The sequence below is a fragment of the Bubalus bubalis genome, chromosome 4 (assembly GCF_019923935.1).
Source record: "Bubalus bubalis isolate 160015118507 breed Murrah chromosome 4, NDDB_SH_1, whole genome shotgun sequence".
Lineage (NCBI taxonomy): Eukaryota > Metazoa > Chordata > Mammalia > Artiodactyla > Bovidae > Bubalus > Bubalus bubalis.
In genome coordinates this window covers 70516259-70540200 of record NC_059160.1, presented here as the reverse complement: position 1 = coordinate 70540200, position 23942 = coordinate 70516259, and the positions used below count along the sequence as shown (strand labels likewise).

The following is a 23942-nucleotide window of genomic DNA, read 5'->3' as shown; positions in this document are numbered from 1 at the left end:
GTTCTTCTACAAGATGGAAAAACCTATGGAAACAGATAGTGATGATGGTTGTAAAACATTATGAATGTATTTAATACCACTGACCTGTACACTTGGAAATCTTAAAGATGGTAAATTTTGTTATGTGTACTTCATCACAATAAAAAGACTTAAGAAATATAATAACCAAAAAATAATATATAAATAAATAAAGTCTAACTCTGTAAGATTTGTCCACACACATTCCCAACATGACGTATGATTACTCTCAAATTATGGAAACGACTGTGTGTTAAAATATTTAAATTTAACTCTATTATTAACTAGTAAGGAATAAAAAATGAATTAGAGATTATTTCAATTATTGAGTCCTTTATATATTATTTCATTTCATTTACAATCAGCTCTATGAGGTACCATCATCTCCGTTCTACATGGAAATGAACAATGAGGTGGCTGGCCCAAGGTCCCTAGACAATAGGTGCAGCAGTGAGGTTCTAACCCAGGTTTTGTGTGATTCCACAGCCCAGTCTCTCCACGAAACCATGCTGCTTCCCTTGAGCAGATTTATCGAGTGAGAAGAGTTGATAAATGTTGAATCACTCAACTTTGTACAAATGAGTCTGAGTATATTTTAACCTTATTTTCAGGAGTGGTCCAGTAAGGCTGTACTTGGTCAATACTACAGACATAATCTAGAGTCTACTGGGTACCTTAAAGAACATTTCTAAATACACACACACATGTACACAGCATTAGAAATGATTTACAAACTCAGACCTTAGCTTGAAAACAATGAATTACAGTTAATTTTTATTGTTCTTTAAAAATGAACTTTCTAAAATAGTAGTAAACCTCATTTTTAGCTCTGTTTTGAAGTGTTGATACCAGTGAAGTAATCTTTTTCTTCTTTGAATCTTTTCCTCTAAATTTATAGTCTTCTCTTTTTCTAAGATAGCAGGAAGTTCCTTCCAGTTCTTAATAAAGATGAAAGGAGCGTTCATGGACTTGAGCAACTGCAGAGGAGCATTCAGGTACACAGATGAATTTCCACAGCTGCCGGCTGTCATTACATCTTCCACCACAGGGACAGAGCCATAGCAGCAAGCCTCATATATTCTGTAACACTCCGTGTTTACTCCTGCTGGGCACAAGGTGAGATCACTCTGAAGCAGAGCATCTTGATAATTCTTAAGGCTTTCATTTGTTTCTTGAGGCTGCCACCTAGAAAATCAGAAAAATAACTGTAGTTTTCACTTTACTAAGCATATCTTTGTGGAAGAAAACATTTTATCTTTTAATGTTGGTTACAGGAAATGGTAAATACATTATAGAGATGGCAGGCAGAAAAGATGAATCAAGTCTTGCCCAAACAGATTTCTTGAAAATAGTTAAGAATTTGAGAAGTTTGCAGTTGTACACTTAAAATCTAGTGATCATACAGTTTCTGAATGAATGTTATACCAGCCAAAATTTTGTGAGTGCTAGGTCTTCTCTCTTTACCTCACCCTCCAAATTCCTGCCCTTATGGAGCTTATATCTCAGTTCAAGTGGTGGAGACAGATAGTAACCAGGTCAAGCCAATTGTTTAGAAGGTGTTAAGTACTGTGTGGAAAAACAGAGCAGAGAAGTGAGGAGGGAGTTTCTGGTAGGGTAGTACTGCAAGTGTAAATAGGTGATCAGGGGGCGTCTCACTCAGGGGCATCCGAATGTGGAGCCAGAGATGACGGAGCAAACCACGCAGGTATCTGGGGAGAGAACAGAAGGTAGAGCAGGCATAAAGGCCATGAGATGGTACATGCCTGGCATTTTCAAGGGACAGCAGGGAAGCCAGGGTGGCTGAAGGGGAGAGGTGCAGAAAATGGAGTCAGAGTACCCTATCACACAGTTTCGATCAGAAGGGTAACTGACCTCATCTATGTCTGAGCAAAATCAGTTTGGCTATTGTGTTGAGAACAGACTGTATGGGGCGAGGGTAGAAACTGAGAGAAAGCTAGACGTTTTCTCCTATTTTCTCAGGGAAATAAACAATAGGGTTATAAGGTAAGAGCAGCTGGGTAGAGAAAAGAGGGTATGAAACGGTCTTCCAGGAAAGTGGGAGAACACATGGAAAACAGAAATGGATGACTGCCAGACATTCGAGGTCAGATATTTCAAGTGAGATCAGTCAGCACCTTTCTCTAAGTGTGGCTGCACAGGTGGAGGTATGGAGCAGGCAACAGAGCTGGATTTAACCAGTTAGGATTTGCCAGATTAAGAAACGAAGAAGCTGAATGTATATGCAGTCATGATTGATTATGAAGTTTAAGTGGGGTAAATAAGAAAGTACAGATTTGGTGAGTGAAGGACAATGGAAAGGTAGTAGGAACAAGGACGTGTTAAGTCCCAGCTAAATTGCTGAAATCAGATTATTACAGGGAATGAGTGGGAATGTCAGAAAAAGATGGTTACAGAGAGAATCGCTGGAACTTGAGATCATGCAGTATGTGTAATCATGAGGTCTAGACAGTGAATGACCGAAGTGGAGACCCAAATCACTGGAGGAGAGGAAGTAAAGGAAGTGCAGGACCAAGGCTATGGAAAGACCATCCATGTGGATTTGGGGATCACTAAGAATGAGGCTGGAGAAATGTCAGAGAGAATGAGAGTGTATCAGGAACTAGACTCTTCAAAGAATTAAGGAGATAAACCCAAGGTTTATATGATTTCTTTATAAAAGAGCTATTTTTTAAATTAACTTTTATTGGAATATTGTTGATTTACAATGTTACTTGATTCTTTTCTCATATAGGTCATTATAGAGTACTGGGTAGAGTTCTGTGTGCTATATAGTAGACTCTTATTAGTTATCTATTTTATTTATAGTAGGGTGTATAAGCAGAGAAGGCAATGGCACCCCACTCCAGTACTCTTGCCTAGAAAATCCCATGGATGGAGGAGCCTGGTAGGCTGTGGTCCATGGGGTAGTGAAGAGTCGGACACGACTGAGCGACTTCACTTTCACTTTTCACTTTTATACATTGGAGAAGGAAATGGCAACCCACTCCAGTGTTCTTGCCTGGAGAATCCCAGGGACAGGGGAGCCTGGTGGGCTGCCGTCTCTGGGGTCACACAGAGTTGGACACGACTGAAGCGACTTAGCAGCAGCAGCAGCAGGGTATATAAGTCAATCTCCCAATTTATTTCTCTCCATTATGATTTCAAAGAGAAAGAGTAGTGAATACTTTCATCTGTTGGTATGAGATTCAAAACTGATACTGTTTTAGGGAGGGAAAAGGGAAAGAGGTCTGGAAGCAGCAATGAGAAGCAAGGAGGACTCCTACTCTATCTCCTGGTTCAATGGTAGCAAAGGAATATCAAGAGTAAGCCTGTTTCTACAATCAACTTTCATATTTTACCCTCACTCATTCCATTCCAGGCACACTGTCCCTTGTTCTTCACACCTGTGGTATTGATTTGCATTTCCCTGATGTATCCATGTTCAGCATATTTTCATGTGCCTGTTGGCCATCTGCATTTCCTCTTTGGAAAAATGTCTTTTTAGTTCTTCTGCCCATTTTTTTTAACTTGGCCATTTGCTTTCTTTGGTGTTGAGTTGGATGAGCTCTCTCTCTATATATATATATTTAGATATATATATATATATATTATATTAACCCTTTAGGTATTTTTGTTGTTGTTGTTCTACTGATGGTTTCCTTTGCTGTGCAAAAGCTTTTAAGTTTAATTAGGTTCCCATTTGTTTATTTTTGTTTTCTTTGCTTTAAAAACAGATCTAAAAAACAAATTGCTGTTATTTATGTCAAAGAGAATTCTACCTATGTTTTCTTCTAGTTTTATGGTATCTGTTCTTTATATTTAGGTCTTTAACCCATTTTGAGTTTATTTTTTTATATTGTGTTAGAGAATGTTCTACTTTCATTCTTTTACATGCACCTGTCCAATTTTCCCAGCATCACTTACTGAAGAAACTGTCTTTTCTCCATTGTATATTCTTGCCTCCTTTGTCACAGCTTAATTGACCATAGTGTGTGGATTTATTTCTGAGCTCTGTACTCTGCTCCACTGATCTACGTGTCTGTTTTTGTGCCAGTATCACACTGTATTGATGACTGCAGCTTTGTAGTGCAGTCTGAAGTTAGGGAGCATGATTCCTCCAAATCATTCTTCTTTCTTAAGATTTTTTTTTCTTTGGCTATTTTGGGTCTTTGAGTTTCCAAACAATTTAAAATCATTTGTTCTAATTCTGTGAAAAATGCCATTGGTATTTTGATAGGGATTGCCTTGAATCCGTAGATTGCCTTGGGTAGTATGGTCACTTTAATAGTATTCTTTTATTCCGAGAACAAGATGAACAAGATATATCTTTCCATCTGTTTATGTTGTCTTCAATTTCTTACACCAGTGTTTTATAGCTTTCTGAGCATAGGTCTTTTCTCTTCTTAGGTAGGTTTATTCCTAGGTAGTTTATTTGATAAGATGGTAACTTCTCCTTCTGATAGTACACTAATCGTTAGTATACAGAAATGCAACCAATTTCTATATGTTAATTTTGTATCTTGCAACTTTACCAAACTCAAGATGAGCTCTAGTAGTTTTCTGGTGGTGTCTTTAGGATTTTCTATGTATAGTATCACGTCATCCGAAAACAGTGCCAGTTTTCCTTCTTCCTTTCCAATCTGGATTCCATTTCTTTTTCTTCTCTGATTGCTGTGGCCAAGACTCCTGAAACCGTGCTGAATAAAAGTGGTGAGCGTGGGCGTCCTTGTCTTGTTCCCGCTTTGTTGTATATGGCCTTTATTATGTTGAGGCAAGTTCCCTCTATGCCCACTTTCTGGAGAGTTTTTATCATAAATGAATGTTGAATGTTATCAAAAGTTTTTTCTGCATCTACGGAGAAGATCATATGATTTTTATTCTTCACTTTGCTACTGTGGTGTATCACATAGGGTGGTGACAGCCTTGTAGAATGAGTTTGAAAGTGTTTTTTCCTCTGAAATTTTTAAAAAATAGTTTGAGGATACATGTCAACTTTTCCTTAAATGTTTGGTAGAATTCACCTGTGAAGCCATCTGGTCCTGGACTTCTGTTTGTTGGAAGTGTTTAAATTACTGATTCAATTTCATTATTGGTAATCAGTTTGTTCATATTTTCTATTTCTTTCTGGTTCAGTTTTGGGAGATTCTACCTTTCTAAGAATTTGTCCACGTCTCCTAGGTTGTCTATTGTATTGGCATATAGTTGTACATAGTAGTCTCTTATGATCCCTTGTATTTTTGTAATGTTGGCTGTAACTTTTTATTTTTCATTTCTGATTTTATTGATTTGGGTGCTCTTCATTTTTTTTTTTTTTCGTTAAGAGTCTTGTTAAAGGTTTATACATTTGGGTTTATCTTTGCAAAGAACCACCTTTTTTTTTCACTTTAAGTTGCTGATCTCCTACCTTCAAATGTGCATTTGTACTCTTCTCCCCTCATGATTACTGTTTTTGATATCATATTTTACATCTAGTTGTTTTGTATATCCCTTAAATGCTTATTATGGATATAGATGATTTTACTACCTTTGTCTTTTGTCCCTATTAGCTTCATGTGTGGATGGTTTCCCACCTTTACTGTATGTTTGTCTTTACTTTTTCACTTTGTAAGTTTCTTCTTTCTTGTGGCCTCTTCTTTTTTCACCTAGAGAAGCTCCTTTAACATTTGTTTTAAGGCTGGTTTGGTGGTGCTATACTCTTAGCTTTTGCTTCTTAGTAAAACTTTTGATCACTCCATCAAATTTGAATGAGAACTTTACTGGGTAGACTATTCTTGGTTGTAGTAGAGTCATGCTTTCTAGAACACAGTATCTGCTCCAATTAATGTATTTCTAGATGTAAAAGGACTTTTTTTTTTAAAAGGCATTACTTCTCTGATGACACTGATTTACACATGAAACTCTATTTAAAAATAAAATAAATGATCTCCAAATTTCTTCCTTCAGTCCATGAATACCTGTTTCATGATTACCATGTAAAAGATGGAAGAAAGTTAACCCTATTAAATCCATCCATCCATTCATCCATTCCCCACTTGTCCTGGCCTACTTTATGCAAGGTCCTATGTTAGATCTCGGGGTTCAAAGAATGGCCTCTGTCCTCAGGGTGATGCCAGGTTCCTGAAGCTGTGAGGCATATGGCATGCCAGTCTTGGAACACTGAACTGGTTTGCTGAACATATCAGAGATGAACCTAAGATTCTTATTGTCATCCACAATCTCCTGTGTTCAAGTCTGACTAGCAAATATTATTGAGGAAACCTAACAATTGACATGTGCATATGACAGTTACCAGTGTTTGTCTTCAAGATGGACTATGGGAGATGCTCTCTATTTTTAATGTATACAACACTGTTTCTTCACAGCTTTAATTATTAATGTATCTTCTGGGGAAAGACTGGTATTAATGGAGTTAAAAATGTCTGTGGAAATCTGTAGGGTCACATAAAGCAATTCTTAGATTGGAAACATGAAGGATGAATCAAGTAAACATAGAACTTACTGTTCTCTTGCTGAAACCCAACAAAGCTTATCATTCCCATCCTGTTTCAATATTTTCATTAGTGCTTGTCTGGATGAATTTTCATAAACGGTTCCTACAAAATTACACAAGTATGGCCTTTCATTATGTAGCATTGACCAATTCACCTCCACCACAGGAAAATTCCTGTATCTGTAAAAGCAAGTACATGTGAGTTAATATATGACAAAAGGATTGGAAAAATTTCCATAATCTAACATCTTAGGTAGCATGATGATGTAGAACACAGAGATCTAAAATAAGATTCTTTAAATCTCAAGTTATAATTTTCCATGCTTACTTTGGAAAAGTTCCTGAATCTACTGACAAAAAAAACATTCTCACTTTGACATCCTTTACAAAGTTGCTACAGAAATTATGCACCTAAAATGCTTTGTTTTTTTATATTCTTCAACTTCTATTACTGATCTGAAGTTATAAGACAGGAAGAACTTAAGACCTTCAAAGTATAAAGAATCTTCTACATTCATAATAATCATGATTTAAAAAAAAATTATTGGAGTATAGTTGCTTTACAATGTTTTGTTAGTTTCTGTTGTACAGCAAAGTGAATCAGCCATACGAACACATATATCCCCTCTTTTTAAGTTTTCCTTCCTATTTAGGTCACCACAAAGCACTGAGTAGAGTTCCCTGTGCTGCATGTTAGGGTCTCATTAGTTATCTATTTTATACAGTGAATATATGTCAATCCTAATCTTCTATTCATCCTACCCCTCCTTCCCCCTTCGTATCCATAAGTCATCCATATGTCTGTTCTCTACATCTGTGTTTCTATTTCTGCTTTGCAAGTAAGTTCATCTGTACTATGTTTCTAGGTTCCACATATAAGCAATATTATATGATATTTGTCTTTCTCTTTCTGACTCCATATGACAGTCTCTAGATCATTCACGTCTCTGCAAATGGCACTACTTTGTTTCCTTTTATTGCTATAACAAAGAACTCCAATTCTAAAAGCTTTTCAAGTAGATTTTTAAAAAACCCAGGATCTTATATCCCACACAGGAGAAGCCTGTTGCAACTGGCTCATTCTTATGGGCATTTGAGAATAAGAGGCAACAAATTATGTGCCTGAACTACAACCGTCATATAAGAGCAAAGCTTAACGTAACAGTTAAGTCAATAATGGTTTCCTCGATCTCAGCATTACTGCCCTTTGGCTGGGATAATTCTTTGCTGTGGAGGCTGTCCTCTATACTGTACAATATTGAGCAGCACCCCTGGCCTCTATCCACCAGACGCTAGTATCGCCTCCTCTCTCCACTTGTAACAATCAAATGTATCTCCAGACATTGCCAAATGTCTCCTAGGGGGAGGGCAAAACTGCACCTGGTTGAGAACCACTGGTCTATAAGAAAGATATTTGTCCAACAGTACCAGAATTATGATGAGTCTCCCTCCTATACTGTATGAATAGGTGATGTAGTATACTATAAAGAAATAATTCTTTTGTTTCAAAACATTCTACTCAAAGGATAGATTTTTCAGAGCATCTTAAACCTGGCTATACCTAGCAAACCTTTTGTCTGCTTCTTCCCTACCCTAAACCTGTTGAGTCAGAATCTGGACATGGAAGGCCAGAGAATATGTTTTGTCAATGTGCTTCCCTGGTGACATTTGTGTAGCCAACTGGGCAGCAGTCAAAGGTCACATTTTGTAACCCGTGATAAAATAATGGAAAATGAATATCTGATTCAAGTACCATGTTAGTTAGCTATTTCATAATTCATCCATTTGACATATATTTGTTGAGTGCCTACTCTGTATATGTACTGTTTTAGGCTCTACAGATAAATTAGTGCAAAAAGGAGACAAAAATCCCTGCTATCAGGAAGTTTATGTACTAGTGGCAACTTGAAGTCAACTTATTGTTACTCAAAGGCCCTGTATTAACAGAATGATAAAAAAATAAGTTTCCAATTTTAAAGAAAGGCCTCATATATATTACATATTATTTAACTAACCTTCCTTTTAATAGAAAGATAGGCTGGTAGCTCAGTAGTAAAGAATCTTCCTGCCAATGCAGGAGACGTGAGTTCAATCCCTAATTCAGGAATATAGCCTGGAGAAGGAAATGGAACCCATTCCAGTCTTCTTGCTGGGAAATCCCACAGACAGAGGAGTCTGGTGGGCTACAGTAAATGGGGTCACAAAAGAGTCAGACACAATTTAGTGACTAAACAACAACAACAAGATAGACAAAAAAAACCCCAAATAATATATAAATTAATTTGGGGGAGAGGGCTTCCAAGGTGGGGAAGTGGTAAAGAATTCGCCTGCCAGTGCAGGAGGTTCTAGAGATGTATGTTTGATCCCTGGGTCAGGAAGATTCCCCTGGAGTAGGAAATGGAAACCCACTCTAGTATTCTTGCCTGGAAAATTCCATGGACACAGGAGCCTGGTGGGCTACAGTACAGGGCGTTGCAAAGTGTCAGACATGACTGAGCACATGCAAGAGATCTGTGCAAACTCAACCAATCTCAGTGTCAGATCTGAGTATATTATAATCCTCCCAAACCGAAGGGTCAGGGTGCTCTTGATGTAATACTTGATCTAAAGTAGGGATTTAAGAAAACTAAGTATCTATATAATAGTTATATAGATACAGATGAAGAGATTCTATAATTGTTTTTAGAAAATCTGTCTCTCTGCCATCCACTGCTAAATATCTCTTTAAGGCACTACTGATCAATTTGAAAATTTACTATGCCTTGGGGTTCTAAAATACAAAAATGTAACTTATCTGGTCTCCTCATCAAAGTCTAAAATACCCTAAAAATATCAACTATTATTACCAAAGCATGAGGCCAAACCACATTTCTGCCCATAAAAAAGGTTGCACATGGCCTCAAGGAGCTCAGAACTACATTTATCACAAATCTAAAACACAATCTTCCTGGTACAGAGATTCAGGTCTTAGAGCCTGGAAACATGTAAAAATAATTTGTACTTACGTTGCTACTCCTAAAGGCCACTGAAAAACATCCATGTCATTAATCCAGGGGCTGTCATATATTATGAAAAGTCGTTCCACAGAGCCTCCATTTCTTTTGAGGAATTGGTTTATCCATTCATTATTACAATGTTCATTTCCTAGCAAAACAACAGCAAGATGCTGGAGTTTTTGAGTTTGCACTAAATTCTGTGCATAAAGTAACCACTGGGTGGCATAAAAGACCTTCGCCTTTTCTCTTCCATTTAGAACCAGGACCACATTGTTCACATCGACAGAGAAGTACCCTGGGACCACAGCCGGACCAGTGATGAAGCTGTTAAAAACAAAAGGAAAACAAGAGACAAACAAGAAGAGAACAAAATTGTTCGGTACCAGAAGTTCTATGTCATTTTATGTAAAATATACAATGAGACTTAATCCATATTCTTCCTAGAAACAATTTCTATAATACTTTTTTTGAACAAGTTTGGATGGTGGGACAGAGATGTAGATTAATGGGAAGTTTTAGTTGTAGACAGATTAATTATATGCAAATTTGAAAGTACCACAGGTAAAAAATTTATGCTTATATATCTAGTAAAAGTGTAAATATAAAAATTTGAATGGGAAGATATATAACCATTTCACGATAGTGGTTGAGGAGGAAGGAAGAGGAAAGGACATGAGGAACAATATGAAGAGAGCATTTAATGCCTTTATTGGAAATGTTTAATATGACTGAGAGCCAGAACCTGTTAGTTCTGTGTGTGGGTGTGCTGTCATGTCCAACTCTGTGACCCCACAGACTGTAGCCCGCCAGGCTCCTCTGTCCATGGAATCTTCCAGGCAAGAATACTGGAGAGGGTTGCCATTTCCTTGTTCAGGGGATCTTTCCTATCCAGGGATTTAAAATGTATCTCCACTGTCTCCTGCACTGGATTCTTTACCACTGTGCCACCTGGTTCCAGTTGGTGGATAAACGGGAATCTATTGTATTACTCCCTATTCTTTAAAGTATTTAAAAATATCATAAAAGGAGTAGATACATTTCATAACTCACATTTTCATATTATGTGCTGCTTTGAACAACCAGTACCACTGAAATATTTTAAATGAATATGTATTAAATATAAAAAGTACCATTTAACCTATGGTAAAAGTAGATGGTCCTGGATTCTTTGCAACCTGCTCAACCATTTTTTAATAACTTGCTAGAGTCTTTAAATATTTAGTACAAATATATTGAAATCCTGCTTTTATTGCTTATTATTGTTTGGCATAAAAAACTAACATTTATTAAATGCCTTTTATATACATGGTACATAGGCGCTCTGCGCAGGTTCTCCTTTAACCTCTACAGCAACTCTGCAGAGGACATTAGGCCCCCATTTTGCATTTGGGAAATCAGGCTGAAGTTACACAGCCTGTGATGGCAGCACTGAGATTGAATCCAGATCGAACTTGAGAGCTTGAAATTTTCCCAAGACACTATGGGTATCTCAAATTAGTAGGTATTAGTCAAAACACAAAATATAAATATGTATTTTGTGTGTTTATGTACTGTGTGATTTTTATGACATTGTTCTACAGTGATGATAAGCTATGGGAACAAAACTGTGTTTTTTGAATTTGCCTTGGACAGGAAGATGCCAAATGATTCAGTGATCATTTAGTCATTTAGGAGAATCTGCAGAGTCTGAGGGGCTAGAAAGCACTTTAGAGATGATGAGGATAGTATGGTAAATTTAAAACAGTTATTATAACATTTTTGTCTCCTTTAAAGCTATAAGCTGGAGAAGGAAATGGCAATCCATTCCAGTATTCTTGCCTGGAGAATTCTATGCACAGAGCAGCCTGGAGGGCTACAGTCCATGGGGTTGCAAAGAGTCAAACACAACTTAGTGACTAAACCACCAAAGTTATAGGCAGGGGGACTTCCCTGGTGGTCCAGTGGTTAAGAATCCGTCTTGCAACAGAGGGGACGCAGGTCTGACCCCTGGTCAAGGAACTACGGTTCCCACAGGCATCGGAGCAACTAAGTCAGCATGTTACCACTACTGAGCCCATGAGCCACAGCTAGAGAGTCCACATGCCACAGTCAAAGATCCCGAATGATGCAGTGAAGATCCCCAAATGAAGGGATAGCGAGGAATACTTCTGATTTTATTGATCCATGCAAATGAACAAAAGCATGATTTGTTCAGGGCACATCTGACCCGTTGTGGAGTCTCTACAGCTCCCTTTTTGTAGAAGGCTCTCAAATTCCAGCAAGCAGGCATGTCACCCCTCATGCGCTGACCAACCAGTTTTCCAGACCTCGAGGCCATGTTCAAGTAAAGTGAAAGCCCTGGGGTCAACGCTGCGGAGTCAAGGTATAGATCACAAGTTCCCCAATTTTTTTTGGTTCCCAGGAAACTTTCAGTGTTTTAGTAATTTTTTCATAGTATCTACCAAACCAAAAATAATGAATAATGGTTCATGAGCAATGTTTTTTAAATTGTTAGATTCAAATAACTTGTTAAGTATTTCTGTCCAAGAGCTTAGAAGACACTTAAATAACATGCATACACTGAAGAAAAAAGTAATATTCCTATTTCAGTTCAGCTCAGTCACTCAGTCGTGTCCGACTCTTTGCTCTTAACTCACTACAGATGCTTAATAATGGGATGTGTGTACCTACGGAGCACTACACAACTTCTCAAACCTTGGAATCAGAGAGGACACTGCCTCAGTCACTGCTTATTCCACTTTGATTTCTGAGTGGTACCTCGATTTGATCATAGCAATCATGAGAAACTCTGCTCCACAAACGCGTAACATCTCTGAAGTGGATGTAGGGTGATCTAATGTTGAAATGTGAACTACCTCAAACTAGTAATTTGCATGGCGTTTGACAGATGTGAAGTGTGACTGTTATTCCCACAAATATTAAAAATATTTTGTGGTGCCCCAGGGTACCTTAGTACATAATTTGGGAAACATGGATTTAGATAAAGAAACTTTAGGGGTAAAAAAAAAATTCTCTTATGATTCAGATAGTTGTGTGTATGTGTGTGTTGGGAGGTGTGCTAGTCAAATTGCAATGAGTTGAGAAGTGAATGAGAAGTAAGGGGACAGTAAGAAGTTCAGTGAGGAGAAGTGCAACTCAAAATTCATAAAAGTCAAAACGGCCACCATTAAGTCTACAAATTAACAAATGCTGAAGAGGGTAGGGAGAAAAGGGAGCCTCCCTACACTGTTGGTAGGAATGTAAGTTGGTAGAGCCACTATGGAAAGCAGTATGAAAGTTCCTCAAAAAACTAAAAATAGAGTTGCCATATGATCTAGCAATCTCACTTCTGAGCATATATTCAAATAAAACTGTAATTCAAAAAGATATAAGGACTCCTATGACCACGGTAGCACTATTCACAGTATCCAAGATGTAGAAGCAACCTAAATGCTCATTGACAGATGAATGGATAAAGATGTGCTATATACACACAATGGAATACTACTCAGCCATAAAAAAGAATGAAACAATGCCATTTGCAGCAATATGGGTGGACCTAGACATTATCATACTAAGTGAACTAAGTCATAAAAAGACAAAAACCATTTACATGTGGAATCTAACATATGACACAAATGAACCTATCTATGAAACAGAATCACAGGCATAGAGAGCAGACTTGTGGTTGCCAAGGGGGATGGGGAGTAGGGAAGATGGACTGGAAGTCTGAGTTAGCAGATGTAAACAATTATATATAGAATGGATAAACAAGGAACTATATTGAACATCCTGTGATAAACCCAAATGGAAAAAGAGTATGAAAAAGAATGTCTGTGTATGAATGTCTGTGTGAGTGTTTAACTGAATCACTCTGCTATACTGAAATTAACACAACATTATAAATCAACTATGCTTAAATACGGAGAAGGCATTGGCACCCCACTCCAGTACTCTTGCCTGGAAAATCCCACGGACGGAGAAGCCTGGTAGGCTCATGAAGTGAGCTCATCATGAAGTGAGCAACTTTACTTTCACTTTTCACTTTCATGCATTGGAGAAGGAAATGGCAACCCACTCCAGTGTTCTTGCCTGGAGAATCCCAGGGACAGGGTAGCCTAGTGGGCTGCCGTCTATGGGGTTGCACAGAGTCGGACATGACTGAAGCGACTTAGCAGCAGCAGCAGCATACTTAAATTTACAAAAAAAAGTAAGTGGGGACAGTAAGCACAGACAACTCTTCTGAAAGTGTGGAGAAGGCAAGAAAGTAATAAGTGAAAGGCTGAAGATGAGGCGAGCAAGGAAGTAACCAATGGAGCAAGGTCTTGCAGTATGTAGAAAGGATGCACAGGTAGAGGAAGTTAATACTGAGCTAGGGAATCACCTCACCATCTGCGAGCTAAGAAAAAGAGAAGGTTAGGTGAGGGATCACTTAGAGATCATGTACATAAATGTTAGAGGAGCTAGTTAAGGGAGACAGTTATGGGTATTCTTGAGGAAATAGGCAGGATTGTCTGCTGTGAAAGAGGGGCTTAGGCTGGTGCTGAGTAGTGGGCTAGACAAGAGTGGAAAATCTGCTTTTATTCTTCCTGTGCTTTCTATGTTGAATGCATACTAGCTATCTTGTCATGCAAGCTAGCAACCAGGGAACTGTCACATTTGATTCTTGCTCTCATCTAATAATCCTTAAATTCTGATAGTTTTGCCCCTAAGTTTCTCAAATTCCTGGCTCTGTCAGAATACCATTTCCCAATTTCATCCCTTATTTATATCTCAGCAGGATACTTAAGAGTTTTCTAATGCAAAGTTGTGGCCTACCTGATTTCAGTTGTCTCCTTCAAATCATTTTTCCACACAGCTACTAGAGACATCAACACCAAAAATGCATGACAATACCACACTATCTAGCTTCAGTTCAGTTCAGTCGCTCAGTTGTGTCCGACTCTTCGCGACCCCATGAATCGCAGAACGCCAGGCCTCCCTGTCCATCACCAACTCCCGGAGTTCACTCAGACTCGCGTCCATTGAGTCAGTGATGCCATCCAGCCATCTCATCCTTTATCGTCCCCTTCTCCTCCTGCCCCCAATCCCTCCCAGCATCAGAGTCTTTTCCAATGAGTCAACTCTTCGCATGAGGTGGCCAAAGTACTGGAGTTTCAGCTTCAGCATCATTCCCTCCCAAGAAATCCCAGGGCTGATCTCCTTCAGAATGGACTGGTTGGATCTCCTTGCAGTCCAAGGGACTCTCAAGAGTCTTCTCCAACACCACAGTTCAAAAGCATCAATTCTTTGGCGCTCAGCCTTCTTCACAGTCCAACACTCACATCCATACATGACCACAGGAAAAACCATAGCCTTAATCATCCTCAACTGCTTTTCACTGAACAAGAACAAGTCCAAGAGCTTTACTGTGGCATGTACAAGACCCGCCATGATCTGGCTCTTGCCCTTCACTTTCAATATCAGCTACTCTACTCCATCTTCATGTTCTGGGGGTTCTGAATGGCCTGAAATTTTGTGCACAAACCAAGCTGTGTATCAGTTCTGATACTGCCTCTGCTGGGAATATAATCACTCCTCTTGGTGCCTTTCTAAATTCTACTAATCTTTTAAGACTCAGCTCAGCTATCACCTCTTCTAGGAAGCCTTTCTTGATAGGTGCCATACCCCCAACTCTACTTACAGTGACATAGTGACCCTCCCTCTATATTTCCCTAACAACTAAGGAGTATACACGTCTTTATCATTATGCTCTGTATAAAGATTCAAAGTTATTAATGTATTTATCTCAGCCTCTAGTGTGTGAACTCCCTGAGGGAAAAGTATTTTATTCACTTTGAGATCTTCAGAACCTAGTATGAACCAATTAGCAGACAATTCAGTAAACGTCGAGTAAGTAAGCCGTAATTCTCTTTAAGGGAGTTATTTTGCTCTACCGATTTATTTAAGTTCTCCTACGGCATTTAAAATATGAATCAAATTACAAAATTCAATTTAGTAATAAATTTCCAGCCATACAGTACGCCATATGTGGGCTTCCCCAGTGGCTCAGCGCTAAAGAATCCACCTGCAATGTAGGAGTCACAGGAGACATGGGTTCAATCCCTGGGTTGGGAAGATCCCCTGCAGGAGGGTTTGGCAACCCCCTCCAGTATTCTTCCTGAAGAAGCCCATGGACAGAGGAGCCTGGCGGGCTACAGTCCGCAGAGTCACAAAGAGTCAGACACGACTGAAATGACTGAGCATGCATGTGTGCATGCATGCATGCTCAGGCATGTGTATAAGATATTATAGTATATTTATTCATGATGAAACATGTTTTTGTTTCCTAAAGTTATGAATCATGCATCAGTCATAAATATCCATTAACTGAAAAATGAACATATTTATGGAGCTATACATGGAATTTTGAAACAGTGACTTCCTCTTCTAGATTTCTTAGCATATATTTAATAGTCATAACTTCTGTTCTTCAATATTTGTACTTTTTCTGCTGCTGCTGCTAAGTCATTTCAGTCGTGTCTGACTCTGTGCGACCCCAGAGATGGCAGCCCACCAGGCTCCCCCGTCCCTGGGATTCTCCAGGCAAGAACACTGGAGTGGGTTGCCATTTCCTTCTCCAATGCATGAGAGTGAAAAGTGAAAGTGAAGTTGCTCAGTCATGTCCGACTCCTAGCGACCCCATGGACTGCAGCCTACCAGGCTCCTCTGTCCATGGGATTTTCCAGGCAAGAGTACTGGAGTGGGTTGCCAATGCCTTCTCCTGCTGCTGCTGCTGCTAAGTCGCTTCAGTCATGTCCGACTCTGTGCAACCCCATCAGGCTCCCCCATCCCTGGGATTCTCCAGGCAAGAACACTGGAGTGGGTTGCCATTTCCTTCTCCATTGCCTTCTCCTAGGTTCAGTTAAAAACTTTCCTCCCAATAAGTACTTTTGATACTTAGATAGTCCAGACAAATAATCTGAATATTGAATTCTAAGCTGAACGTGAGCAAAAGGTATTTTTTACAATCCAGTGTAAATAGTTTAATTTTTCCTAAATTCAGTAAGTGCTACTGAAAAAATGCTGTATGTTAGTATATTAAGTGAGTTACAGATAAGATTAATAATTTGCCAGCTAAGAGACTGGCAAATGCCTTGATCAATAAGAAGTACACAAACTAAACCATCCACATAGCTCTCAGCCATTGATTCTACATCGTTTTTGACTGATAGTTTTAGAAAATTCAGTTTTATAAAATAGGTATGCTGAATTCATGAATGGCCCTTACTTTTGAATAGCTGCTGCAATTCACCCCATTCTCATGGCCAGTATCACTGCCATGACTCTATGCCTTCCTAATTCAATGTTTATGCTGAAACACTCCCACCCTCTTACTAGTCTGGTTGGAGAGGGATAATGGGCATTATGAAAAATTAACTATAGTATCTTTGGTTACCAAGGAAAAGTTTATTTGAGATCTGTATTGATCTATGATCCAGTATATGACTTAAATATAGTATAACCATTAATATTATCTATAAATGCTTTCACTCATTGTAATGAGTAGTGAGTTCATTAACTTCTTATAATAGTAATACCTGGAAATTCTAAAAATAGGATCAGACATATTTTATTCTATTGTGATATTTAAAGAATGTTCACCTTTTTCATAAGGATCAGATGCTCACTGAAAATACCATAATTGAATTTAGACAATAATGAATTAAGCAACTTAGCATCTAACTTTTGTTTTATCAAATGGGTAGGCATTTATATATGTTATGATAATGCCTGCACAGGGGCATTACAGAATTCTGAAGGCAGTCTTCTGGGAATAAAGCAAATGCCAGATGAACAGAGGATTCCTCCTAAGAAATTAAAAATAAGTTTCCCTATGAAATTAAACTATAAATGAACATATGATGGATGTGAGTAGAGACAGGCAAAGTTTCTTCAAGAGATGAATGGGTTCCATGCTAGCTTGTAACATAACTGAACACATCAACATAAAAAATGTATCAATAAGCTGCTTGTTGGGAAGCTATGTGATGGAGAGATAATAGACAATGATGGAAACATAGAAAAAGGAGAACTGAAAGGTACAGAGATGGAGCAATACCTATTTAAGTAGAGTAAATATAATAAAACTAGTAACAAGACTTTTACAGTGACTACTATGTGCCTGATACTAGTCTAAGCACTGTATACCTATTATGCGTTTGATTTTCAAAAGAATACTGTAAAATAGAAACTATTATTTGCCTTATTTTAAATTCAAGGAAATCCAGGCACAGAGATGTTATGAAATTTGCCCAAGGTCAGACAACTAATGAGAGGTAAAGCTGGAACTGGAACTCAGATATTCTGGCTCTGGAGTCTGTGCCCATAACAACTCAGTCACACTGCTACCCTGTCCAGAGGTGACAGGACTTCACCAGGCTGAATCACAGGTTCAGTCTGCCCCACATGTGTTCAACTACTCACATCCTAAGCACAGACTATATATGGTATGGACTCAGTGGTGAACACGGAGTCATTTCATTTCTTTCCTTCTGAAATATGAAGTGCTACATATAGCTATATCACACATTTAATTCCATATTTAATCAAACAACTCCCAAATATTTAGGTATCACTTATAGCCTGCCTTTAGGAAGTAAGGAGCTGGTCAGGCCAATATAAGCACAGGGACTGTCTGATAGCTCTATTTCCATTCTGAATTATTTACCTGGTACCTTGGATTATATCACTTGGGCCTATGAATTGTTAAGAATAAGCATTCAGGAGCCTGATTTACCCTGGAACACTGATGATATCCTTTTTATTTTCTGCCTCAGAACTGTTGTGAAATTAAAATTAAATAATATAAATTCTTTGCAAATTTAAAGGTTTAAATAGAATGTATTTATGCTTATTTAAAGGATCTTGATAGTATTCAGAAACTCTTTCTGTATCTTCAAGATGAGCCACTACTTCCAACTCACTTTTGGGAAAGTAAAAAATGAATGTGTCAAAACATTTTAGTTAGTACCCATGAAGCCTGATTCAACTCAAAACTGCAATTTAATAGAAGATTATTAATTTTGGATAAATTATATATGCTACTTTCCATGAGCCTAAACCTTTAGTAGGAGAAGGCAATGGCACCCCACTCCAGCACTCTTGCCTGGAAAATCCCATGGACGGAGGCCGCAGTCCATGGGGTCGCTAAGAGTCGAACAGGACTGAGCGACTTCACTTTCACTTTTCACTTTCATGCACTGGAGAAGGAAATGGCAACCCACTCCAGTGTTCTTGCCTGGAGAATCCCAGGGACAGGGGTGCCTCGTGGGCTGCCGTCTTTGGGGTCACATGGAGTCAGACACGACTGAAGCAACTTAGCAGCAGCAGCAGCAAACCTTTAGTAATTTGTTTACAAAAATCAGCTATAACAGTGAACTTCCCTGAATACACAGTTCTCTTGAAATCTAAAAGGAAATAGCATTGATATTTAATCACAATATAAAATCTCAGGTAAGTATTTCAGAAGGAAACAGGAAGTGAGTTTTTCTTTTTGGAGTTAAGGCTATTTGCTCAAAACCTTTGCTATCAATATAATAACACTGTATGTTAACTTCTCAGTATATTTTAAATAATTCTTTTGGAAATTCTATATGTTGTAGGTAGATCTATTAGACTAATACTCATAACATATGCTTACATTTAAAACAGCAAAACGTTAGATTTATATGCAAAACACACATCTACTTTCAGACACCTGAATCCAACAATTTTAAGTTTAGAATTATGTATAAACTCTTCAGTGGGATTACATCTATAATCCCATCGATAAGCCTGGAGATAAAAGGAAAAATAATCATTACCAATGATGATTTAAAAGTCTGTTTGCTTTTCAAGAATGATTTCTTTGAAAAGATACATGCAATGAAATTGATCTCCAAGTGAGTATACAGTAAATAAAGAATTAAAAGAAAATTCAAATGAAACTCATATTCAGTTCAGTTCAGTTCAGTCACTCAGTCGTGTCCGACTCTTTGCTACCCCATGAACCGCAGCACGCCAGGCCTCCCTGTCCATCACCAACTCCCAGAGTCCACCCAAACCCATATCCATTGAGTCGGTGATGCCATCCAACCATCTCATCCTCTGTCGTCCCCTTCTCCTCCTGCCCTCAATCTTTTCCAGCATCATATTAACCATAGCCTTTCCTCTTAATCTCTGTGGGAAATAAATAGAATCCTAATGAAAGCCATAATTGTTAGTTCACATTTTTTCCCCCTGAATAATATAACTGTTAAATGAAATAAGCATTTAAAATAATTATTTTTGGTTTTTATTTCAATTGGAAGGCAAAATCTAATAGAAAACAGTATTACTTCATTGCCACAGTTTTTCTAAATAAAATTCTTAATGCTCTTTAAAAACCTTCAGAAAATATGCAACCACAGTTATAAAAATAAGAATGCAAAAAAAATCTTCATAATACATTGGTTTTATTCAATCTAAAAAAAGATTGCTGAATATTGCAGTAAAATGGTAATCTATACTATCAAATCATGATAGAACTCATATATGAAATGTTTTAATGGATAAAAATTTCAGAACTAATAGCAGTAGCTTTAGCTACCATGTGAGTATTATAAAAATATGTGACTCTATTACATGAAAGAGAAAAATAAAAACACTTGGTTTATGTATCATTCCCCCAAGATAGAATGTTAAATATTTATTAATAACCAAATGTTACAAAATTTAGAGCATGAACTTTTCCATATAATCAGAAATGTTTTGATTAAAATAAAACATAAATAGAATTCCAAAAAAAGCAGAATTTTGTAACATCCAATTTTATAAGAAAATGTTTAAGGTAAGCTATAACTACAAATATATATTCATGAGATTCTCCATTCTTTACAAGTTAAAGTGGAAATATTTTCTATGAATATATTTTCCTCTGAGTTTTCTTCTGGTATTGATATAAAACATTGTACAGCACCATATCAAAGGTTAATATTGCACAGTTAATACCTGTAATGTGTTCTTCCAACAACTGAATTTCCTTCTCTCCACTGAGCAGTCACATCAGTGGGTTCAAGTAAACCTTCGAAAATGTGCTCCCAGAGATACAAACCTGATAATTAAAAAGACAAAAAATGAAAGCATTCACCATCTGTTTTACTCTATTGTGTGAGATGACTTTATGTTCTGCTCTTTCATATTATTTGATCAGAAATCAGATTCTATTCCTCTTTGGGCTCAAAATCATCAATATGGCAGCTAATGTACAAGAGACTAACTTAGATGTTGTCAGTGTAAAATGTGGCAAATGTGGGATATACTAAAAATAATAAACTCTGATTCTAAATTTGAGAAACCCCTAAGTATCATTGGACTACCTATCTTATCCTGAAATGTGTTATATTACAGTGTAAGTTACCTTAGATTAGAACTGTTTCTATACTATAACAAGCTGGGGATGGATTTACCATCTTATGCCAAATAAAACCAGAGGGTCTCATCAATATATCACGGAGATATTACCTCCTTCCCAATTGAGCACACATCCCTCACTACATGATGCCGTCTGCAGACAAATGCCACTGCATCCTATCTCTTTAGGCTAGCCCCTATGTTTTATCATGATTTCACCTATATGAAAGCTCTGAGAGTAGAGGAGAGCAGTGTCACACAGTAAGGTATTCTGGAGATGATGAGGTCTGGAGATGATGAGGTAATTGGGGAGCCCAGTTATCTAAATGTAACTAAAAAGTTACATTGGAAGATGTGTTTTGTTACATTCTCATCACACTCTGGTACTAAAAGACATGTACAAAAAACCAATGTTAAAAGACTAGGCTAATCAGATAAAGCTTTCCAAATAAGGTAGGTTGAGTAATGCTTTCTCCCAACCCAAGATGGCCAAAGATGAAATCTCTAGGACCTGTAAATACATTACCTTTAGAAAGCAAAAGAGGCTTTCTAAATGTTATTAAGATAAGGGTGCTAAGGTGTAGAGATTATGCTGGATTATCTAGGTTTGATGTTGTTCAGTGCTGGATTATCTGGGTGTTGTTGCTGTTGTTCAACCCTTAAGTCATGTCCGACTCTTTGTGACCCCATGGACTGTGGCATGCCAGGCTTCCCTGTCCTTCACTATTTCCCAGAGTCTGCTCAAACTCATGTCCGTTGAGTCGATGATGCCATCCTATCATCTTATCCTGTCGCCCCTGTTTCCTCCTGCCCTCAATCTTTGCCAGCATCAGGGTCTGTTCCAATGAGTTGGCTCTTCACATCAGGTGGCCAAAGTACTGGAGTTTCAGCTTCAGCGTCAGTCCTTCCAAAGAGTATTCAGGGTTGATTTCCTTTAAGATTGACTGATTTGATCTCCTTGCTGTGCAAGGGACTCTAAAGATCTTCTCTAGCAACACAGTTCAAAAGCATCAATTCTTCGGCGCTTAGCTTTTAATACTTTCTCTAGGCCCATCACCTCACGGCAAATAGTTGGGGAAACAACGGAAACCACAAGAGATTTTATTTTGGGGGGGTCCAAAATCACTGCAGATGGTGATTGCAGCCATGAAATTAAAAGACACTTGCTCCTTGGAAGAAAAGCTATGACCGACCTAGACAGTATATTAAAAAGCAGAGACATTACTTTGCCAACAAAAGTCCGTCTAGTCAAAGCTATGGTTTTTCCAGTAGTCATGTATGGATGTGAGAGTTGGACTATAAAGAAAGCTGAGCACCAAAGAAGTGATGCTTTTGAACTGTGGTGTTGGAGAAGACTCTTGAGAGTCCCTTGGACTGCAAGGAGATGCAGCCAGTCCATCCTAAAGGAAATCAGTCCTGAATATTCATTGGAAGGACTGATGCTGAAGCTGAAACTCTAATACTTTGGTCATCCGATGAGAAGAACTGACTCACTTGAAAAGACCCTGATGCTGGGAAAGATTGAAGGCGGGAGGAGAAGGGGACGACAGAGGATGAGATGGTTGGATGGCATCACCGACTCAATGGACATGAATTTGAGCAAGCTCTGGCAGTTGGTGATGGACAGGGAAGCTTGGCATGCTGCAGTCCATGGGGTTGCAGACTGAGTGACTGAACTGAACTGAGGTTTAGTCGTAGCTTTTCTTCTAATGAGCAAGCATCTTTTAATTTTGTGGCTGTGGTCACTGTCCATAGTGATTTCGGAGTCCAAGAAAATAAAATTTACCATTGTTTTCACTTTTTCTCCATCTATTTGCCATGAAGTGATGGGACCAGATGCCATGATCTTAGTTTTCTGAATATTAAGTTTTAAGTCAGCTTTTTCACTCTCCTCTTTCACTCTCCTCTTTCAACTAAGGAGTCTCGTCCTCTTTGCTTTCTGCCATTAGAGTGGTATCATCTGCATATCTGAGGTTCTTGATATTTCTCCTGGCAATCTTGATTCCACTTGTGATTCAGCCTAGCATTTCACATGATGTACTCTACATATAAGCTAAATAAGCAAGGTGACAATATACAGCCTTGACATACTCCTTTCCCAATTTTGAACCAGTCCGTTGTTCTGGGTGGGTCCTATATAATCACAAGGGTCCTCAGGAGAGGGAGCCAGGAGTGTCAAAATGAGGGAAAGAGGTTTGAGGAAGAAGGAGAAGTCAGGATGAGGTGGGGCCATGGGTCAAGGAATGAAAGCAGTTACTAGAAGGCAGTAAAAAGCAAGGAAACAGATGCTCCTCTAGAGCATCCAAATGGAATAGCCCGAGGACACACTTTAGATTTCTGCCTTCAGAAACGTAATATTATAAATTTATGGTGACCAAAGTTAATAATGCTGTATTTGCATATTTGAAAGTTGCTAAGAGAGTGCTACACTCAATATGCCAGCAAATTTGGAAAACTCAGCAGTGGCCACAGGACTGGAAAAGGTCAGTTTTCATTCCAATCCCTAAGAAAGGCAATGCCAAAGAATGCTCAAACTACCGCACAATTGCACTCATCTCACACGCTAGTAAAGTAATGCTCAAAATTCTCCAAGCCAGGCTTCAGCAATATGTGAACCGTGAACTTCCTGATGTTCAAGCTGGTTTTAGAAAAGGCAGAGGAACCACAGATCAAATTGCCAATATCCGCTGGATCATGGAAAGCAACAGAGTTTCAGAAAAACATCTATTTCTGCTTTATTGACTATGCCAAAGTCTTTGACTGTGTGAATCACAATAAACTGTGGAAAATTCTGAAAGAGATGGGAATATCAGACCATCTGATCTGCCTCTTGAGAAATTTGTATGCAGGTCAGGAAGCAACAGTTAGAACTGGACATGGAACAACAGACTGGTTCCAAATAGGAAAAGGAGTACATCAAGGATGTATACTGTCACCTGCTTATTTAACTTCTATGCAGAGTACATCATGAGAAGCGCTGGACTGGAAGAAACACAAGCTGGAATCAAGATTGCCGGGACAAATATCAATAACCTCAGATATGCAGA

The 23942-nt window shown here is 38.3% G+C and overlaps 1 protein-coding gene across 2 annotated transcripts in view; it reads right to left on the bottom strand.

Annotated features, from left to right (window-relative positions):
* Window positions 1-765: 765 nt before the first annotated feature.
* Window positions 766-23942, bottom strand: part of RXYLT1 (ribitol xylosyltransferase 1) — a 28957-nt gene continuing 5780 nt past the window's right edge. The window contains exons 3-6 of one of the 2 annotated variants that reach the window (XM_006046654.4): window positions 20494-20596; window positions 9514-9828; window positions 6518-6688; window positions 766-1203 (exon numbers count right to left, since the gene is read on the bottom strand). In XM_006046654.4, coding sequence (XP_006046716.1) covers window positions 786-1203; window positions 6518-6688; window positions 9514-9828; window positions 20494-20596 — 1007 coding nt within the window. In that variant the 3' untranslated portion in view covers window positions 766-785. Of the gene's footprint in view, window positions 1204-6517; window positions 6689-9513; window positions 9829-20493; window positions 20597-23942 lie in introns of those variants that run through there. The other variant, XM_025283900.3, reaches the window with a different exon arrangement.